This window comes from Pinus tabuliformis, chromosome 7 (genome assembly GCF_031772625.1).
Source record: "Pinus tabuliformis cultivar Carrire ecotype Pingquan chromosome 7, CPIR1, whole genome shotgun sequence".
In the NCBI taxonomy this organism is placed as follows: Eukaryota; Viridiplantae; Streptophyta; class Pinopsida; order Pinales; family Pinaceae; genus Pinus; species Pinus tabuliformis.
The window spans coordinates 247505454-247527628 of NC_142293.1; the positions used below are offsets into that span (position 1 = coordinate 247505454).

The 22175-nt window shown below is 43.0% G+C and overlaps 1 protein-coding gene across 2 annotated transcripts in view; it reads right to left on the reverse strand.

Moving 5' to 3' along the window:
* Nucleotides 1–21546, reverse strand: part of SS4 (starch synthase 4) — a 436038-nt gene extending 414492 nt beyond the window's left edge. For both annotated transcript variants that reach the window (XR_016266556.1, XM_089458023.1), the window contains exon 1: nt 21020–21546. Coding sequence is in view for 1 of the 2 variants with exons in the window: in XM_089458023.1 (XP_089314149.1) it covers nt 21020–21195 (176 nt within the window). In the remaining variant the exon portion in view is untranslated. The remainder of the gene's footprint in view (nt 1–21019) is intronic.
* Nucleotides 21547–22175: the final 629 nt, after the last annotated feature.

Genomic DNA, 22175 nt, shown 5'->3' on the forward strand with positions numbered 1-22175 from the left:
TGTCGAGATGCCCCTCTCCAATCGTTTGTGCAACTGCAACACTGATCTGGATTCCTTGGCTAGAAATCCACCTCGGCAACAACTCCCTCTACCTTGGCCTTGCCCTATTAGGTACTGTTCTGACTACAGTACCCCACCAACTCCACTCTGCAACTTACCCACAGCCTCCTAAACCCCAGCAAACTGAAGGTTAGAGCTCCTAGGCTCTGCGTAATCTCGGCAAATCAGCCTCCTCAACCAATTGCGCAGCCTTCTTGGCCTCTGTGTGGCTTTGCGTGAGCTTACCTTTGCCTCCCTCAGCCTCTGCACTGCCTCTTCCTGGCTTAATCTTGATAACACAGTCACCCCTTCCTTGCTGCTACTCTGCTAAGAACAGCTTCTGTCACTCGGGACAACTGTTTTCTGTTGCTACTCTGTTCGGCTGATGTCCTCAGTTCTCCTGTGATCTGCAACCTGACTCTGATACCATGTTGGAATTTCTAAGTCTGACAAGTTAGAAACCCTCCATGTACTTTCTGATTTATTCCTTCCTACTTCTTCTGATTAATTAACAAGTTATTTACCATGTAAATGCTAAAAATAAACACAAGTACATGCTCAACACATTATAGATCATCAACTGAAGGAAACAAAAACAAGCACACAAATGACACCGCTATTTTTGGACTAATGTCCTTGGAAAAACTCAGTGCGGGAAAACCGATGCAGCTATCTAAGGGTTTGATTTATTAAGCAGTTTCAGAATACAATCTGGGTGCCAAATCCGGCTCACCCAACAGAGAAAAATCTAGGCAGTAGTACCTCTCCTTCAGAGACAGATGCTCCAGCTAAAACCCCGGATAAACACTCCGGCAGCTCAGCTCCAATCTGCCCCACGAAAAACCCCAGCGTCAGCGTCTAGGGACTGCGTCAAGTCTCTTCTGCCCTCTACATCAGCTTTCCCAGCAGTTCCGGTTTCAGCCCTCTGCGTCAGCTTTCCCGGCAGTTCCAGTTGTTCCAGTTGTTCCCGACAGTTCCGGCTTCTGCGCTTTGCGTCAGCGTTCTCGGCAGTTCTCGCTTCTGCCCTCTGCGTCAGCGTTCCCGGCAATTCCGGCTTCTACCCTCTGCGTCAGCTTTCCCGGCTGTTCCGGTTTCTACCCTCTACGTCAACTTTCCCAGCCGCTGCCCTGATCCTCCCGGCACTTTTTTTGCCTCTCTGCTTCTATATTCACTACCCCTCAGCTGCAACTCCAGATCACTCTCTCAACTTTCTCAGCAAACCCAGCCCCAGAAAGTCGAAATCTTGATCTCTTGGAATCTGAATAACCCTTCCTTGATTCTAATTTTCATATTTGTTTCATCGTACAGATTGTGGATAACTGCCCTCCACTCATCTTGAACCCCCATATCTAAGGGCATTTCCAATAACTTCATCCTCAAACGATATGGTGAACTGCTGAGGAAGAAAGAAACAAAAATCAGGGAAATTATCCAATTGGAGTGACCCCATGTTAAATTTGGCAACTGGGGCCAAACATCACTTTGGACAGCTCTTATGAGGCCACTGTTATTTTTCTTGGATTCCTCTTTCCGAGAGGTGTAGGATTGATCTAAAGAACATCCCATTCTGACATGTTCAAATGAAGTTATAGACAAATTGTCAAGGTCAGCCAGCCATCAAATTAGCCTCCTCCAACCTTCAACATTGCACATAAATACAAGGTGCCTCCTCCTCATTTTGGCATCACTCTCATTCATCTTTCTCTCTCTCATCTTGATTGGGTATGGATTTATGGGCCTCTCTCTCCACACGTACAAAAGAAAGACTGTCGTTTCTACATGTTGCGTTGACCAGATTTGACCGAAATTTCAGGAGTTTAACTTTGACCAACATTGACCCTATCTAACTTCGGTTTTGTGAACGAGACTTCTGTTTGGGCAGGCCATTGTTCTGGGCACAAAAACCAAGGCAATTTGACCCCTGTGTTGACCAGCATTGACTGCCCTAATTCAAGTTGTTGCACTAACTTTTGTTGACCATATTTGACTGGTTATTTTCACACTGTTTTGGGCTGCATTATCTTGTTGTTGGAGGCCGAGTTGACCAAGCTGTTTTGGAGGTCTATTTCAACCCTATTGACCAGCGTTGACTTTTAGGTTAGGGCTTTATGTTTCTGTTGTTTTGACTAATCATTTTGGGCAAGTGAATATTGTAAATTGTACTCTCTCTCTCTGTTGAACTTTTGAAGAATTATAAGAAGAATTAATCAAGGGTTTCCCCACATTGGGGTTTGTCCCTGGCTGGTACCATATCTTGTGTCCTCTTGTGTTGGCTTGTCTTCTATTGTTATTGTTTATGTTCTATTTGCATTTTACTCTCATGTTGATGTGATTGCTATACTAGATATGATATTGGGCTAATAAAGAAATTTGAAGTAAAATTGCTCTAAGCATAGAACGTACCATTGTTATCCTAAAATTAACATGGTATCGAAGCTGAGATGAAGACGAAGCCCAAGCAGGAGTGAAGAGCAATCACTGATCAAGAACAAGTCTCAATGGCCTCCACCTCCTACTTCAAGTTTGATGATAAGCTTCATGATAAGTCTGATTATCATGCATGGAAGATGTCTCTTGACTTTAGAAGAGCAAGATCTCATGGATTATGTGCAGGGAAAGATTTTGGAACCTCCTTCAAATGCATCGGCTGCTGCTAAAACCAAATACAAGAAGTGTGAAGTCAAAGCCAAGAAGATCATCAGGGATTCTATTCATAAGCATTTAGTTGCTTACATTTCCGATTTGAACACTTCAAAGGACATATATGACAGGTTGGTTGGCATGTTCAAATCTAGTGCAAATCAAATTCTTTTCCTCAAGAACAAGCTAAAGGATATAAAGAAAGGAAGAAATGAAGATATTCAATCCTACTTCATGAGGATTACAGAAATCAAAAATGAGCTGATAGGGAGCTTACCCTCATTGCCCTTGGAGGACTCCCTCGTGAATGGCACATGTTCAACACTACTATTCTTAATAACGACAAGATTCTAGGTTTTGAAGAATTGCTGACTAGATGCTCTCAAGAAGAAACAAGGATGATGGAACTAGATATGCCTTCAAATAGGAATGATCCTACTGCATTCTCCATTCATGCTAAAAAGAAGAACAATGCAGGTTCAAAGAAGCAATGTCAAGAAAGGCCGGGTTTCAAGGGAAGATGCTTCATTTGTAACAAGTTTGGTCACTATGCTAGGGAGTGTCCTAATGGAGGGGATACACCTCATGATTCAACAACCAAGGATAAAGGAATGCTCCCATTTCTCATCAAGGAAATGGTCGCCCTCCCAAGAGATCAAGAAACACCAGGTATGATGAATCTAATGTTGTTGATAACAAGCAAAAAGAATTCTATCTTATATATGCCCTTTCTTCTACATCTCCTCCGGACACTTTGGGAAATTGGTTGATTAATAGTGGTGCCTCAAGGCACTTCACTGAGTATAAGGAAGCTCTTTCGAAGGGATACAAATTTGGAAATTATCCTTGGAGACAATGCCACCTATCCCATAAAGGGAGTTGGAAATGTTACTCTTCAATTGAATCAACGTAACACCATTCATCTCGATCTAAAGAAGAACCCGATATTTATCTCGGCGATGGAGGACAAAGGATTCAAGGTAGCATTCATCGATGGAAAGGTACGTGTGTGGAATAAAAATTTCAAAGATGCATTTACACTTGGCTTCAGGGTTGATAGCCTAATATCAAGTTAGAGGAAGCCCATTGGGAGCTATGTCTTGCGACACATCACTTCAATCTAAATTATGGCACCGAAGGTTTGCTCATCTACATTATAAGGCTCTACCCGATGCAAGGAAGATGGTGATAGGTATGCCCGAATTTTAAGTTGAACATGAAGGTGTTTGTCAAGGATGTGCCGAAGGAAAGCATACATGGGGACCATTCCCCTCAAGTGATAGCAAGACTACTGACATATTGCAATTGATTCATTCTAATCTATTTGGTGCAATGCCCATGAACTCATTGGCAGGATACTTATATTATGCAACCTTTATAGATGATTTCTCTCGCAAGACTTGGATATAGTTCTTGAAGAAGAAGGACGAAGTATTCTCATGGTTTCGTTCTTTCAAAACTTTGGTCGAAAATCAAACCAGGAAGAAAATCAAAATATTGAGGACCGATAATGGAATCGAATACGAATCAAATGAGTTCAAAGATTATTGAAGAGAAGTTGGCATTAAGAGGGAGACTACTACGGCATATACTCCTAAGAAAAATGGTGTTGTTGAAAAGAAGAAACGCTCTATCGTAGAAGCCACTCGTGCCATGCTTCATGATCAAAGCCTTCCGAAGTTCTTATGGGCCAAAGCTGCAAACACCACCGTGTATGTTCAAAATAGATGCCCTCGTCAAGCGTTGGACTCCAAGACTCCCAAAGAAGTTTTCACCGGTAAGAAACATGATGTTTCTCACTTTAAAATTTTTGGTAGTCTCGTATATTTTCATGTGCCGAAAGAAAAGCGAAGCAAATTGGATGTTTTTGGGAAGAAAGGAACATTTGTGGGCTACAGTGAAACTTCTAAGGCATATAGAATCTATGTGTCTGGTCAAAGAGAAGTGGAGATAAGTCATGATGTCACTTTCGATGAGGATGCTGCCCTTGGGAAGATTAGTAACCTTCCTCTTCCAAGGAAGGACAAAGAAGCAGATTCTGGAAAGCAGGGAGAACCGCAGGATGAGCAGATGCCTGATGCTGAAGGACCAATGGATCCCATTGATCCACCCCCTCATGAGCCCTCCTCCTCGAAAAGGAGACCCTCATGGCTTAGGGAGACTCTCGAAGATGCTGAGAGACATGTTGCACCTAGGGGACATTTCGTGAAAGCAAGAAGCCAAATAGGTACCAAGGGTACTTAACTGCTATGAGCACCATTGTTCAATCTGAGCCTTGCACATTCGAAGAAGCTACCAAACACCAGGTTTGGAAGGATGCAATGAACGAAGAGTATGAGTCGATTATGAAGAATGATGTCTAGGATGTGGTCCCTAGACCCAAGGACAAATCTGTTGTCACCTCGAAATGGCTCTTCAAGATCAAGCATGGAGCTGATGGAAGTGTTGAAAAGTTCAAGGCCAGATTCGTTGCTCGAGGCTTCTCTCAAAAGGAAGGTGTAGATTATGATGAGATATTTGCACCAGTTGCCCACTACACCACCATCCGTTCGATTATAGCCCTTGTTGCCTCACAAGGATGGAATCTTCATCAGATGGATGTCAAGACTGCCTTCTTGCATGGTTCACTTAAGGAGGAAGTCTATGTAGAACAACCTGAGGGGTTCAAAGTTCAAGATCGTCAGTCACATGTATGCAGGTTGAAGCAAGCACCCCGGGCTTGCTATGAGAATCAATAGCTATCTAATGAAGTTGGGATTTACAAGAAGTGAAGTTAATCTGAAACTTTACTTTAAGGTTGAGAATGATAGACCTCTCATCTTGGTACTCTATGTGGACGATCTCTTTCTGACAGGTGCAGACCCTCTTATTCATCAATGTAAGAGGGAGTTGGCTTCCGAATTCGAGATGAAGGACCTAGGACTGATGCATTACTTCCTAGGGTTGGAGGTCTGGCAAAAGCCAGGCAAGATTTTCCTTTCTCAAGGAAAATATATTGTGAAGATACTTGAAATATTTGGGATGGTGGACTACAAGTCCGTGACTACTTCGATGGAACTTAACTTCAAGAAGTTATGCGGAAGTGTTGTTGGGCCCGATTTGGGAAATCCTTTTGAGTATCATCAACTCGTGGGGGCCCTGATGTTCTTGGTGAACTCTCGTCTGAACATATGTTTTGCAATGAATACATTGAGCCAGTTTATGGTCGAGCCTCATCACATACATTGGATTGCTACCAAGAATCCCTTGAGATATCTTTGGGGCACAATCACTTATGGACTGAGATACACTGCTGAGAATGTGAGGCTCCATGGTTACTCTAATGAAGACTGGGCTGGCAGTGTGGTGGATCATAAAAACACATCTGGATGTTCCTTCTCTCTAGGTTCTGCTTCGATATCATGGATGAGTAGGACGCAGAAGTCTGTTCCCTTGAGCACTATTGAGGCTGAATATATTGCTGCTAATTTAGCCTCCTGTGACGCTGTTTGGTTGAGTGTAATATTCCTAACCCAGAATATTCCTCAAACCCCAGCAAAAACTCCAACCAAATATATGCAAATGATATAATAACCCAGAAGTGATAAAATAACAGTGGAACAACATATAATAATGTAAACCAGAAATATAAGCAAATACACAAGAAATGCAGTGAGAAATGCTAAGCCATTTTATTATACTGAGCAATATAATGAGTACAAGAGGTGATTAGACAGATAGCACCTCGACTTGCACAAGGCAAGTGAAGAAATACTCCCAGAATGACAAGAATGGCCTCTTTGCGTGGGATGCTGTTGCTGCTGCTAGGAAACAAATGACGATTTGGGGTTGCTCCCCTCCTCGGAAAAAGCTAATATTCTGGATTCGGGCTCTACTCAAGAAACCCAGAAAGCTTTCCTGGAATGGCTGACCCCCGAAAAACACCCTCTTGGGGTTCTGCGCAGTTCCTCGATGCCCTGCACTGCCATCGAAGAAAACCCCTCTAAACACTGCCTAAAACCCTGCCAAAAATCCTCCAATGAGACAAGAGCTGGACCCCTGCTCAATCTCCTAGCATAAATCCACCTGCAAAACCCCAATCCAGCACTACAATCAAAAAGAACTGCGTCCCTCTCCAAGTACTGCGCAATCCTCCAAAAATGTTGATGAAACTGCTGCTGAAAAGCTGATAAAACTACTACTGAAATATTGATGGAAATACCTTGCCCGAGCAGGCACTCGAAGTCCCCCGGAGCTAAGGGTGAGATCTCTGAATGCAGACACTCAATGCACTAAACAGTGTTGCAGACCAGCTAAACAGCCAGCGTGCTCAGAAGTCGAAACGACTAGCTCCAAATGCACATAACTGAATGATCCAAAATGAGGGGGCTCCTCTCTATTTTATAGCCTCTACCTCTCACAATCCCTAGGCTCACCTCCTCCTGCGTGCTTCTCCTCTTGCCACGTGTTCTTCCCTCCTGCGCAGTCTCTCCATGTGTCTGTGTGGGCTCCATTTCTGCGTCCCCCTTTGGCCCCCCTTTAAGTCACAACGTTGTGCTACCTAGGAAGTGACTTTTTATTCTAAAGTGAGTTATGTCCCCCTTCCTCACTTTTTATTTACAAATAACTATAGAAGGCAAAAATTGAACAAAATCGAATATTCCAATTAGCCATGGCTAATTAGGAATATTACAGTCTCCCCCGACAAAATGTTGCTTGTCCTCAAGTAACTGAAGTGATGGATGCTGCAAGATCTTCTCACTCTCCCAAGTGGCATCCTCATCCGGCAAATTCTTCCACCTCACCAAGAATTCCCGGACCATCCTGCTCCGTAGCTGCCTCTCCCTGGTATCAATGATAGCCTCCAGCTGCAATACCAAATGCCCCTCATCATCCATGGGTGGTAGCTCATCTGTCACTGTCACCAGCTATCCCAATGCCTTCTTTAGGCATGATACATGAAAAATGTTATGAATCTTGCTGCCTTGGGCAGCTCCAACTCAAATGCAACCTGTCCAATCCTGCGTATCACCTTGTATGGCCCATAAAAGCGGGGCTTGAGCTTCTCAGCCCCCTTCTGCTTCAGTGACGACTGTCTGTATGGCTGTAATCGTAGGTAGACCATGTCCCCTACCTCGAACTGCCTCTCCACCCGACCCCTGTCGGTATACAGCTTCTGTTGAATCTGTGTTGTAGCCATGTTATCCTTGAGAGCTCGGAGGATATCCTGACTCTCTTGGATCCAAATCTTGGCTCTAAGAGCCCTGCTATCACCAAACATCACATCAACAAAAGATAAAGGATGATACCCATATAAGGCATAAAATGGTGGCATACCAATGGACATGTGATGTGAAGTATTGTAGCAGTACTCCCCCAGATGCAACCACCTCAACCATGCCCGCTGCTGCCCACTGACATAGTTACGCAAGTAGCCCTCTAGCCACTTGCTAACTATTTCTGTCTGTCCATCCGTCTGTGGGTGATAACTGGTACTCGGTGTCAACTCCGTCTCCACCAACTGGAAAAGATCTTTGCCAAAACCCGCCCATGAAACGGCTGTCCCTATCACTGACGATGGTCTTGGGAAGACCATGTAGCCTGAAGACCTCTCTGAAGAACAGCTCGGCCACCTATGCTGCTGTATAGTGTGCGGATATGGCAAAAAAATGTGCGTACTTTGTCAGTCGATCAATGACAACAAAGATACAATCCTTTGCCCTGTACCATGGGCAACCCTGTGATGAAGTCCATCGAAATACTCTCCCATTTCCCTTCCAGAATGGGAAGAGGCTGGAATAATCCCAAGGGATGGCTCATCTCTCCCTTGTTTCTTTCGCAAACATCGCACTCCCGGATGTGCTGGAGTACATCCTCCTTGAGGCCCTTCCATGAGAACCTCTCCCTAATGGCCCTGTAGGTTTCGGTAAACCCCTGATGTCCTGCCAATGGTGAATCATGAGATGCCTGGAGTATCTTCTTCTTGAGCTGAGACCCCTCAGTCAAGAAGATCCGGTCCCTGTAATAGATGATTTCATAGACCACCTTGTACCTGTCATCTGCCACCTGCCCATCCAGAACCTCACATGCAAACATGTCCTTGGAGTACTCTACTAAAAGTCGAGCCCCCCAGTCTGTATCCAAGCTCATAAGAGACAACGTGGCTGGTCTACGTGAAAGGGCATCTGCTACCACGTTGTTCTTACCCTTGACATACTCAATGTCAAAGTCATATGCTTGGATCTTGCTGATCCACTTCTACTGCCTCTCCTGTAGCTGCTTCTGCTCCAAAAAGAACTTGAGGCTGTTGTGATCAGTGCTCACCCTGAACCTGTTACCCACCAAATACTATCGGTACTTAGCCAATGCATGCATGATGGCCAGCATCTCCTTGTCGTATATGGAATACAACCTCTCATGCGGAAGGAGCTTCCGGCTCTCAAAGGCTATAGGGTGACCTCCCTGCATCAATACTGCGCCGATTCCCTCTCCCGACGCATCACACTCCAAAACAAATGGCTGCGTAAAATCTGGCAACGCAAGCACTGGGCAGCTGCTCATAACCTCCTTGAGCCTATCAAAGGCTCGCTGCGTTGTATCCGACCAACTGAATGCCCCCTTCCTCGTCAAATCTGTCAGGGGTGCAGCAAGCTGTGAGAAACCTTTGACGAACTTCTGGTAATAAGTACAAATGCCAATGAATCCTCGAAGTTCCGTCACATTTCTCGGCTCTGGCCATTCTCTGATGGCCCTGATCTTCTCCTCGTGGACCCTCACTCCGTCCACTCCTATGATGTGTCCCAGATACAACATCTTCGTCAACCCAAACTCACACTTGGAGAGTTTGGCATAGAACTGCTGCTCCTGTAAGATACGCAATATCGTCTCAATGTGCTGGAGATGCTCCTCCCAAGTCCTACTATAAATGAGAATGTCATCGAAGAATACCAACACAAACTTCCTCAAGTGACTACGAAAGATGTGATTCATGCAGGACTAAAATGTAGCAGAGGCATTGGTTAGCCCAAAAGGCATCACCAAGAACTCAAAGTGCCCATAGTGACACCTGAAGGCGATCTTGGGAATGTCCTGCTCCCTCACGCGGATCTGATGGTACCCAAATCTCAAATCTTTGAGAAGAATCATGCTCCCCTCAACTCGTCCATCAACTCATCAATCCTGGGTATGGGGTACCTGTCCTTCAGGGTCTTCTTGTTCAAGGCCCTATAGTCAATGCACATCCTCAATGTACCATCCTTCTTCTTCACTAACACTACAGAAGAAGCAAAAGGACTCGTGTTCGGTTGAATGTGCCCAAGAGCCAGCAACTCCTGGATAGCCTGCTCAATCTCATCCCGATAGGCCTTGGGGTGCCTATAGGGGGTGGTGATCACGACCTGTATGCCCTGCTCAAGCTTGATGGTGTGCTCAAACCCCCGATCCGATGGTTGTCCTGATGGAATCTTCCCAAACACTATGGCATACCGATCAAGGATGGACTGTATCTCTGGATGTACCGTCTGTCCTGTAGTCCCTGCCTCTGATGCCCGCAGCTCCACTGCCCACTCTATGTCCCCCTTCCGGAAGACTGCCTCTATCCGATGAGCCGAAACAGTCTGAGGCGAATATGTGTGCTATCCCCGTATCTTCTCATGCCTCCCTGTCTTCTCATCATCCCACTCCATCTCTAGGGTCTTCCAATCCGTCATGACCTTCCCTAGAGTAATAAGCCACTGAACACCCAATATCATGTTGGTGTCCAGAATATCGACCACGAAAAAGTGGTCAGTCAATGTGTAGGTTCCCATCGTCACTGAAAGCTCTGGAACATAGCGAGCACACATCATGGTCTGATCTCCTGGAACCAATACTGAAAACCCATCGAAGCTCTCTGTCTGAATACCTCTCCGCTCAACCATCTAGGCATCGATGAAGTTGTGGGTCACCCCACTATCCACCAAAATTGATACTCGCTGGCCATGTACTGTCCCCCGTACGCGTAGCGTCAGATACTTGGGAACTCCTCGCAATGCTGCAATGGCCCCTCCTGTAGGTGCAAAAGATGCACCACCTGCTGCTGGCGGTGGAGGTGGGAAAGGTCCCTATATGGCATGGCTATCTCCTGCCTCCACATCATCCTCGTCATCCTCTTCTCCACTGCTCTCGGGGACAACCTCAATAAAATGTGCTTTGCCAGCAGCACATCTATGTCCCGGTGCCCACGGCTCCTGACATGTGAAGCACAACCGCTTCTTCTTCAGCTCCTTTCTGGCATCATCATCAAGCTGTACTCGTCCTGGATTCCCCTTTGGAGGAGGAATCCTCACATCCTTCCCCTTAGACTGAAAAGTTTGTCTCTGGGGGTAAGGTGTTCGGGTCCTGGGTAAGACATCTTGTAAGTCCGAAGTCCTGCTGATAGCGTCCTGGAGTGTGGCCGGTTTAGTGGATCGGACTAAACCCCGAAGTGGCTCTGCTAACCCCTCAACATACATATAGACCCTCCGTGCTGTGGATAGGTCTGGCACCATCACAGAGACCCTCAAGAAATCTGCAATGTAGGTCTCTGGGCTCCCTGTTTGTTTGAGCCTCGTCTGCTCCACAAAATGTTGCTCTGGATCCCTCCGATCAAATCACTCAATCAGTCTCCTGGTAAACTCGGCATATGTCGTCACTGTGTAGTGCCCCAGTGTAACCATCCCATGAAACCACCAATCCTGGGCCTCGCCATCCAAATGCAATGTTGCCACCTTGATGGCCTCTGCCTCCGACATCTGGTTAAGCTGGAAATAAATGTCCAGCTTCTCCACCCAAGACTTTGTCGAACTGTTTGATGAACCATCAAACGTAGGCAAGTGGAATCTACTCGTTGCACGATGGGTGTCACCATCATGGTAATGCCGGTACCCTCTGTGATGGTCGCGGGGTCTACTATCCCGTTGGAGCTGAACAAAATCTCTGAATGAGAGGGCTTCCCTGAACTCCTGCCCATAGGCCTGGTACTCTGCAAAATAATCACCCATATGTCCGGGCTCTGCCTCCTGCTGGGCTACGGCCCCTGTGTCGGCTCCTAAGAAAGTGGGCATGGTAGAGCGTGTAGGGGCATGTGAGGCCACCTGCTGCGCAGTATCACACTGCTCTGGCAAATGGTGGGATGCACCTGATCCCTCACCAACCTGGAAAACCCGTGGGCTCTCACGCTGTCTAGCCTCTACTACCGTGAATCTCTGCCCCATCACCTCAATCTGTCTCGACAGATCCTGCACTGATTTGAGGAGCATATCTACAAATCTCTTCCCGTCTTCGTCTGCCATCTGATCCTTCTACTCTGCGTCCACCACAGGCTCCTCTTGTTCTGTGTCCACCACCGGAACACAGTCTCCCTCTCCGTAGGTATTCTCCAACCTACGCTCACTGTCTCTGTATTTCCTACCTCTGTAACAGATGTAGGGTTTTTCCCCTGGTGTCATAGATTGCTAGCTCCACAGGCTGAGCCAGATCTATGCTCTGATACCACTGTAATATTCCTAACCCAGAATATTCCTCAAACCCCAGCAAAAACTCCAACCAAATATATGCAAATGATATAATAACCCAGAAGTGATAAAATAACAGTGGAACAGCATATAATAATGTAAACCAGAAATATAAGCAGATACACAAGAAATGCAGCGAGAAATGCTAAGCCATTTTATTATACTGAGCAATATAATGAGTACAAGAGGTGATTAGACAGATGGCACCTCGACTTGCACAAGGCAAGTGAAGAAATACTCTCAGAATGACAAGAATGGCCTCTCTGCGTGGATGTTGTTGCTGCTGCTAGGAAACAAATGACAATTTGGGGCTACTCCCCTCGAAAAAAGCTGAAACTCTGGATTCGGGCTCTACTCAAGAAACCCAGAAAAACCCAGAAAGCTTTCCTGGAATGGCCAACCCCCGAAAAACACCCTCTTGGGATTCTGCGTAGTTCCTCAATGCCCTGCACTGCCACCGAAGAAAAGCCCTCTAAACTCTGCCTGAAACACTACTTGAAACCCTGCCAAAAATCCTCCAATGAGACAAGAGCTAGACCCCTACTCAATCTCCCAGCATAAATCCACCTGCAAAACCCCAATCCAGCACTACAACCAAAAAGAACTGCGTCCCTCTCCAAGTACTGCGCAGTCCTCCAAAAATGCTGATGAAACTGCTGTTGAAATGTTGATAAAACTACTGCTGAAATATCGATGGAAATACCTTTGCCCGAGCAGGCACTCGAAGTCCCCCGGGGCTAAGGGTGAGATCTCCGAACGAAGACACTCAATGCACTAAACAATGTTGTAGACCAGCTAAACAGCTAGCGTGCTCAAAAGTCGAAACGACTAGCTCCAAATGCACATAACTGAATGATCCAAAATGAGGGGGCTCGTCTCTATTTTATAGCCTCTGCCTCTCACAATCCCTAGGTTCACCTCCTCCTGCGTGCTTTTCCTCTTGCCACGTGTTCTTCCCTCCTGCGCAGTCTCTCCATGTGTCTGCGTGGGCTCCATTTCTGCGTCCCCCTTTGGCCCCCTTGGCACCCCTTTAAGTCACAACGTTGTGCTACCTAAGAAGTGACTTTTTATTCTAAAGTGAGTTATGTCCCCCTTCCTCACTTTTTATTTACAAATAACTATAGAAGGCAAAAATTGAACAAAATCGAATATTCCAATTAGCCATGGCTAATTAGGAATGTTACATTGAGGAAGCTCTTTAGTGAGCTGTTTGGACATGTGCTGGATACCACCGTGATCTTCTGCGACAATCAGAGTGGGATTCCTCTTTCAGAGAATCCCATGTTCCATGACCACTCCAAGCATATTGATATCAGGTACCACTTTATACGAGATATGGTACAACGAGGAGCAATAAGGCTCCAACACATTGGGACTGATGATCAGGTCGTCGATATTCTTACAAAGCCCCTGGGAAAGGTCAAATTCTTGACCTTCCGTGAACGACTTGGAGTCGTGGAGAGACCCTCTTATGAGGGTCTCGTATGAGATGGATGTTGAGCTCTAGGAGCTCCAGGGGGCTTGGGGTACATCTTGGAGCGATGAGCGACCATAGGGTGAGTGGTTCACCCTCCCCTATTGGTGCGCGATGTACAGAGTGAGTGTTTGACCTTCCACTATGATACACCATGATGGTATATGCATAGGATAAGTGGTTCACTTTCTCCTATTACATATGATCAGGATGAGTGGTTCACCTTCTCCTGCTGGCACATCCTACCCATGCAGTCTGAGACTCATGGGAAGTACTTCTCATTTGGCCAATGAGTAGGGAAATGAGGATAGGGACCATAGTACTACCGATGGAGGCATCGTGTACTACCGTACTCCCTATGCTAGGATGTTGATATTGATCTGGGATTAACGGAAACTGACTTCAGGTCAGCGAAGAGTGGTATGACACACTCTCTATTATTGGAGACTGACTTCGGGTCAATGGAGAACAGAATGATACATTCTCGATCATTTCTTCTTTCTTCATGGTTCAACAGAGCAGAGCAGTGACAAGGATGGTATAGATTGTCAAACACTTTGGCAAGTGATGTTCTCCCTAGTTGAGAGGGAGTGTTAAATTTGGCAACTAGGGCCAAACATCACTTTGGATAGCTCTTATGAGGCCGTTGATATTTTTCTTGGATTCCTCTTTCCGAGAGGTGTAGGATTGATCTAAAGATCATCCCATTCTGACATCTACAAATGAAGTTACAAATTTATTTTGATTACAGACAAATTGTCTAGGTCGGCCAACGATCAAATTAGCCTCCTCCAACCTTCAACGTTGCATATAAATACAAAGTGCCTCCTCCTCATTTTGGCATCACTCTCATTCATCTCTCTCTCTCATCTTGATTGGGTACGGATTTTTCGGCCTCTCTCTCTCTCCACATGTGCGAAAGGAAGACTGTCTTTTCTAGCTAATGCGTTGACCAGATTTGACCAAAATTTCAGGAGGTTGACTTTGACCATCATTGACCCTGTTTGACTTTGGTTTTGTGAGGGAGACTTCTGTTTGGGCAGGCTGTTGTTATGGGCACAAAAACCGAGGCAATTTGACCCCTGCGTTAACCAGCATTGACTACCCTAATTCAAGTTGTTGCGTTGACTTTTGTTGACCAAATTTGACTGGTTATTTTCAGAGTGTTTTCGGCTGCATTATCTTGCTGTTGGAGACCGAGTTGACCAAGTTGTTTTGGAGGTCTATTTCAGCCCTGTTGACCAGTGTTGACTTTCTGGTTAGGGCTTTCTGTTTCTGCTGTTTTGACTGATCAGTTTGGGCAAGTGAATATTCTAAATTGTACTCTCTCTCTCTCTGCTGAACTTTTGAAGAATTATAAGAAGAATTGATCAAGGGTTTCCCCACATTGGGGTTTGTCCCTGGCTTGTGCCATATCTTGTGTCCTCTTGTGTTGTGTTGGCTTGTCTTCTATTATTATTGTTTATGTTCTATCTGCATTTTACTATCATGTTGATGTGATTGCTATACTAGATATGATATTGGGCTAATAAAGAAAATTGAAGTAAAATTTCTCTAAGCATAGAACATACCATTGTTATCCTAAAATTAACACCCCAAAAACTCTAGACAAGGTGCAACAGATCTATCTGAAATTTGTTGCATGCCTCATTGAAGAGAATTCCAATTCATATCCCCGAGAAACTTTGGATAGAGGAAGGAGGAGAAGATATAGAGGATGGCATTAACTGAGTTGGATGACTTTGGAGAAATCATCATCTATGATAAAACTGAGGAATAAGAAGTTTTATCCCAAGATTGAGAATTGACAGTCTATGGAAAGTGCAATGAAAAGCCAGCATGGTTGAATAAAAACGTGAACCTGGAGAAGTACAGAGCCAAAGAAATCATGGGACTTATCCAATTAGAGTGGCCTCTAGGCCTCTAGAGTGAGGCACAACATGTAAAAGGTAGTATCCTCTCTTCCGTTCGTTCTTCTTTTTCTCCACTGGAAAGGGAGAATTGTCGGGAAATGGTCTTTTGGATGGATGAAACACAGCACAAGCTGTTGGGCTAGCCATCTTCGTCCTCCTCGGTCATCGTTCCCTACAATCCCCCCTTTTGAAAAAATGATCCTAGCCCTTGTCCAGTAGTCCTATGGTAGTTGTTGTTCCTTATCCAATGGAGACTTATGCTCATTCTAGCAAGGTGCACCATCCGCAAGGTGAGTCTCTATATAAGGATGCAGTGGCGGGGATTGGGAAAAGAATGGACCAAATGAAAGAAGAGGAGGTTTATTCAAGCAAGCAACTTGAGACGTAGACAGAGGACGTGGGTAAGAAGCTCGATAAGAAGCAACCAGAACCAGCGGACACTATTCATGCACTAGGTAAGGATAGTCAAAACATGCTTGAATTCCAACAACAATTAATGGTCAAGCAACTTCAACTAGAGATTTTGGTGAATGTCTTCACTGAGTCGGTAGAACCATAGTTTTAAAACTCCGACTCAGATGAGGATTGACTCCGACTCCGACTCCGAAACGGTAATGACTCGACCAGCTCGATTTCAATGACTCGGTTGTTGTAAAAAATACATTAAATTTTTTTTTTATAAAAAAAACATAATTTTAAAGATTTTAAACATAATTTTAAAGATTTTCATTCATGTTTCCAAACACACATCATTATAATATAGATGGAAGACAACATATGATCAAAGTAGGCTCATGAACCAATCCATTATATCAAAATGGTACCCAATGGCAATACATAGTCAACTGTCATGCATGATCAAAGACTCAAAACAAAAAACACAAAACCAAGGAGGCTAGAAATGGCCTCTACAACAAAAGTAAACTGTGACCAAACTCCTGTACTAGTACTACAGCTACTAGCTAGTAGCTACTGCCAGAGGAGCCAAGATCATGTCGATCAATCTCTGGATCATCATCAGAGTCAGACAGGGGGCCCCATGGCTCCTCATCATCATCATCATCTCCAACTGCAGCTGTAGAAGTGGTACCACTAGTAGGCTGTGCAACTGCAGCAGATGCAAGTTGAGATAGAGTAGATATGCGGCTGCGCTTCTATCGTGGCTGAGCAGAGGAAGCACCTACAACTGGAGTCCTTGCTGGCTGTGAGACTGAGGCTGGTGGATTGGGATCTGCATTCAACTGAACAACATGTTCAAGTTCAATTGATGTCTCAATATCTATATCTAAATCAAGATCCTCATCAGGATCAAACTCTGTTGGATGACTCTCCACTACCCAATCCGATGTTGGATCAATGTCTTCCAACACAATGGGATCTGAATCAGGTCTTTTGTTCAGCGAATGGTTTCGTCTAAGCCGGAGGTTGTATTGGACATAAACTAGATCATTTAACCGTTTTTGATCCAAACGGTTTCTCTTCTTTGTGTTACTTGGGAGCAGGAGCGAAAACGGAAGCGGGAGTGACATTTTCAGAAGCTCCTGGTTTGGGAGCGAATCCCAGAGGAGTTCGACAACCGATGTCACTAACATCAAGGTACATAGAGGAATTGGTGCTCTTGATTAAATACAAGTTCCATACCCTAATACATGACAAAATTCAATGGAAACATTGCAATCCTCCAATCCTGAAATCCTGAAAAACTGATAAGTCTGCTGGATTTTGAATGAAATCTAAAATTCTACTTTCTCCATATGAAATCCAATGAGGCCGAAACCACTCTCAAACATCCTGAGTCATTTCATGGTAATGTTAAAAATTTAAGTAAAAGGATGAAAATGAAGATTAAGGAGAATAATCTTCATTTTCATCCTTTTACTTTAAGAATTTAACATTACCATGAAATTTGAATAGCATATCAATAGTAGAGAGCATTTGAGTGTGTTAAATAGGGTTTGGGAGGGGGAAATGGACCCCAAATAACATTTAGCTAATTCATAAAACACCTTGAAGTCCAAACCAATCAGCAAACCCCTTAAAATTTCATTAAAATAATGTTAAATCATTGTTTTAGTGGGTTACGAGCCGCTGTTTGTGACTCGGCCAAGTCAGTACAGGAAACGGCCGAGTTGGCCGAATCAGCCATGACTCAGCCAACCGAGCCGTTTTTTGTACCAAGTCACTCCGGAGGGCAATGGAACGGACCAACTCGGCCATTTCCGTTTCGAAACGGCCGTTTTTTAAAACTATGGGTAGAACATGGAAACCTCTACAGCTGAATGAAATGATAGGAATCGTTTCTTGACAGTTTACCACCTCTAACAGAGATACCCTCTATTACTTCCAGCAAACTTAACGCCGACAAGAGCAACCAGTGGCAAGGCAATCCAAAAAAACTGACACATCTTTCTTTTAGCAATAGCATTTTCTGCATTTCTTGTTAGAATAAGAAACCAAAAACTATTTTTTGGGAATTTATAACCGATTTTGTTATTGCTTTGCCTCCAATTTGTAGAATGGTGATCCATGGACGTATATACCTTTTAATTTTATGATAGCATCAAATTTTTACTACTGAAAGAAAAGAGGCAAAAAATGAAGTTAATCTTGGTTATTTAGAAAAAAATTAACTAGGCAGCTTTAGAAAAATAGTAGAGTATAAATTCACTCTGAAAAAATCTTCTTTGCTAAAATAGTGCACCAACAGAACCATAGCATAAATTTTTATTTTTTAAAATCTGCTTTCAAGAAACCTTGCCAAGAGGATAATTTTCTTTAAATAATTCACTATTTTTGCAATCTTGTTGCATCAAGAGAAGTGAGGTACATTCTAAAGTCCAGGTGGAAGTGAGGGTGATCAATCAACTTTTTGTGTGTGTGCATGCACATGTGAGCTCATATACAAGTGCACTGAATCGGGACAGCATATTGGTGGCATTGAATATGGACACCAGCCCTAACCTATACATTGCATTGGATACAATCAATATTGGATAGTTCACTTCTACTTGTTTTGTGTGCTAATAGTCATTAACTTATTTAATCATGTGATTTGTTATTGTGTTGTTTTAATAGTCATTAACTTATTTAATCATGTGATTTGTTATTGTGTTGTTTTAATAGTCATTAACTTATTTAATCATGTGATTTGTTATTGTGTTGTTTATTGTCAAGAAGAGTGTGTCTCTACATGAGTAGCCTTCATTAGTGGTTTTCGTAGATTGTTGGATAAGAGTAGATTAACTCCTAGTTTAGTGTGTGATTGAGGTATCCTCTAACCTAGACATTGCATTGGATACATTTAATATTGGATAGTTAACTCCTACTTGTTTTGAGTGCTAATATTTATTAACCTGTTTAGTCATGTGATTTGTTATTGTGTTGTTTATTGTCAAGAAGTGTGTGTCTCTACATGAGTGGCCTTCATTAGTGATTTTCGTAGGTTGTTGGATGAGAGCTAGATTATCTCCTAGTTTAGTGTGTGATTGAGATACCCTATGGTTATGATTGTGATAAGATAGTGTGTATGTATTTTTTTTTTTAAATGTTGTATAAATACATAACAATATATTGATGTAATAAATCAATGACAGTTTTGTTGAGGAAACTCTCTACTCTTATTTTCTGATATTGAATATGGACATCCTATGTTACCAGAATCAAGAAATGCGGAATAAAATGACAGAAGTTCATAAATGGGAAATGATAATTCTCAATAACAGGTGTTTTATAGTATTTTTAATACACATGAAAGAATAATTAAAAATGTTTACTATCAATGCCATCATCCAAAATGTTTTGCACATCATTCAAATTTACAAAATTAAAAAGAGAGATCATATTCATATTTACAGCAAAAATGGGGCCATCTTCAATAGTATGTGAATCATATCCATGACAGTAAGTTTGCAACAATACAAAAATTGCAATGTTCATTGTTTAGTTCACAAATAGACTAATGTTCATATTCATCTCATCCGTTGGCTCTACTGGAGTGAAAGGGCCAGACTCCAGCGGCACCTGCTTTGACGAGGATCGGTAGTATTGTAATTGTGACCTCCTAACATCTCATTTGCCTAGAACACCTCTAGAGGCAGCTCATCATCCTGAGAACTGCCCTATGTTCATAACCCCATATCCAAATGGGTGCAACAAGGTAGTCTGCCTATTTTCGTGGTAGACAGCAACGATTTGAGTGAACACATGCCAAATCTCTGGTTTCTTGTGAGGTTAGGCAAGTTCTCATCATAATAGATGAAATAATACTCACTCCAATTTCACTCACATGCTGATAAACTAGTCACACGCATAATGGAAACTATCTGATTTAAAATTCAATAATAGAGACTTGAACTAGGGCCTTTTCTGTCGGTTGAGAAAGCATGATGATGACCTAGGCACATGTATAATCGAAACAATCTGATATAAAATTTAATAATAGAAACTTGAACTAGGGTCTTTTCTTTTGGTTGTTCTCACAGGTCATAAACCTGCAAAAAATACACAGCAGAAAATCTGACTAATTTTCGATAAACAGGTTTCCCATCCAGAGATGGGTTTCTGTTGTGGGTTCAATTTTCGCACGGGTGTCCAGATACAACCACCTTAACTGTGGTTTCTAGGAATATATGCGACATCAACTCATACCTATCTAAGCTCATGCCTGATATACATCTCAAGGTTGCAAAGCTCAAAGATGCACACCTCGAATCCACCCAAACGGTAGGTATACCAAAGTAGCAAAGCGCAAAGATGCATATCTTAAGTTCACCCAAACGGTGGCCATACCAAAATTGCGAAGATCGACGCATATCTCCAGTTCGGAATTGTAAGCAAACAGACCCCATGTTCCACTGAGAATGGGACCCTGGGAATCCTTCTACTACGTCAGAATCTGAGAAATTGAAAATTCCATTCAGTCATTCAGGTTATCAGCCATAGAGGAACGTTTGTTACCCTACCCAAATAAACTGCTCCCTCGAGTTCACCCAAATCCCAGACTCGAATGGCGGGCACATTGAGATATGCATATGTCTCAGAGTCCACCCAAATGCGAGGCATATCAAGGTTGCGAAGTTCCAAGATGTATATCTTGAATTCACCACACAAATAGTGGATATATCAAATATTGGTACTCGGGATATGCAATCCAGAGGTGCATCTTAGACCAGGGTTTAAATGCGTATGGGCTAGTTATTTACAGAACAGAATGGCATAAGACAGACCTTGAAATTTCACATACATTCTGGTAATTTTGATGTCAAGCTCAATTAATTTTGCATCTCAGACCAGGATTTAAATGGGCATGGGCTAGTTATTTAATAGAGCAGATTGACATAAGACAGACTTTGAAATTTCCCATAATTTCTGGTAATTTGATGTCATGCTCAATAAATTTAGCATGTGAAGTCCAATCTAAGTGAGGAAACTGACGCACACACCTCGGCTTCTTTGAGCGTATTCCGCAAGAAGGAGAAAAAGGAAACAAATGGGCTCCCATGAATCCACGGCTGCTCCACCTGTAACCCCCGCCTTCAACTACAACAGCCGCCACGTTGGCATGAGCAGATCCTGCCATGGCTGCTCCTGCTGCCATGGCTGCTCCTACTGCTGCCATGCTGGAAAGGTCGATCCCTTTTGGTATCCTAATATCACTGGATTTGCACAGTAAAATTCATTCACTACAAGGGCTTTCATCCACTCATCACCACTACCCTTGAATTTCAGTAATGGTTATTATAAAACGAATGAAAATATCGCAGAGTTTTTGAATCCTCCACACTCCATATAACCCGACTTATGATATATACATCCATGCCCCTGAAAAACTGTACTAACGGTGATTGGGTTCACATATTTAAACCCGATTTCACATTTAAAAATATGATTGGTGTCGATATCACCGCTCGATTGATTTCACATTTAAAAATGTGATTGGTGTCGATATCACCGCTAGATTGCGCCAATATTTGAGAGAAGATCAGGTAACTTAAACAGGATTGAGTGGCCTGCGCACACAGGACAATGGATTCTTGTTTCATATGAAACTTTTGTTAAATCTGTTGACACGTTTCCAAGATACCAAGAATATATTCCAAGGTACGTTATTAGTGATTTAGTACATAACAACCATGTAGATCGCCTCATAATACGTTATTAGTCCTTACAAACAACCATGTCAATAGATCGATTAACAGATTTCCTTACCAACTATGTCAAGAGTGAAAGCTATGAAGATAATTGATAATTAAAGGCTCTAATGTATATTGATTGACAGGTAAAGAGAATGAAAGTTCTAGTAAAGTTGTATTCTTCGTTATTTTTATGGTATAGATGAATCTTAATTATTATAAAATTTTATTTATATTAATATAAATTGTTTTTAAGTGTTAATGGGGTTTAGTTAAGGTTGTGGAGAAAAATGATTGGGATTTTTTCACTTAAATTCAATTTATTAAATAATATTTAAGTTTATATTGAGTATATTATTATAATAGATAACTAATTAAGTAGAATTTGTATTTTAAATATGAGTTTATCAAAAAGATTTAAATGTCAAATCTTATAGTTTACAAAATACTTCATAATAAGGTTATG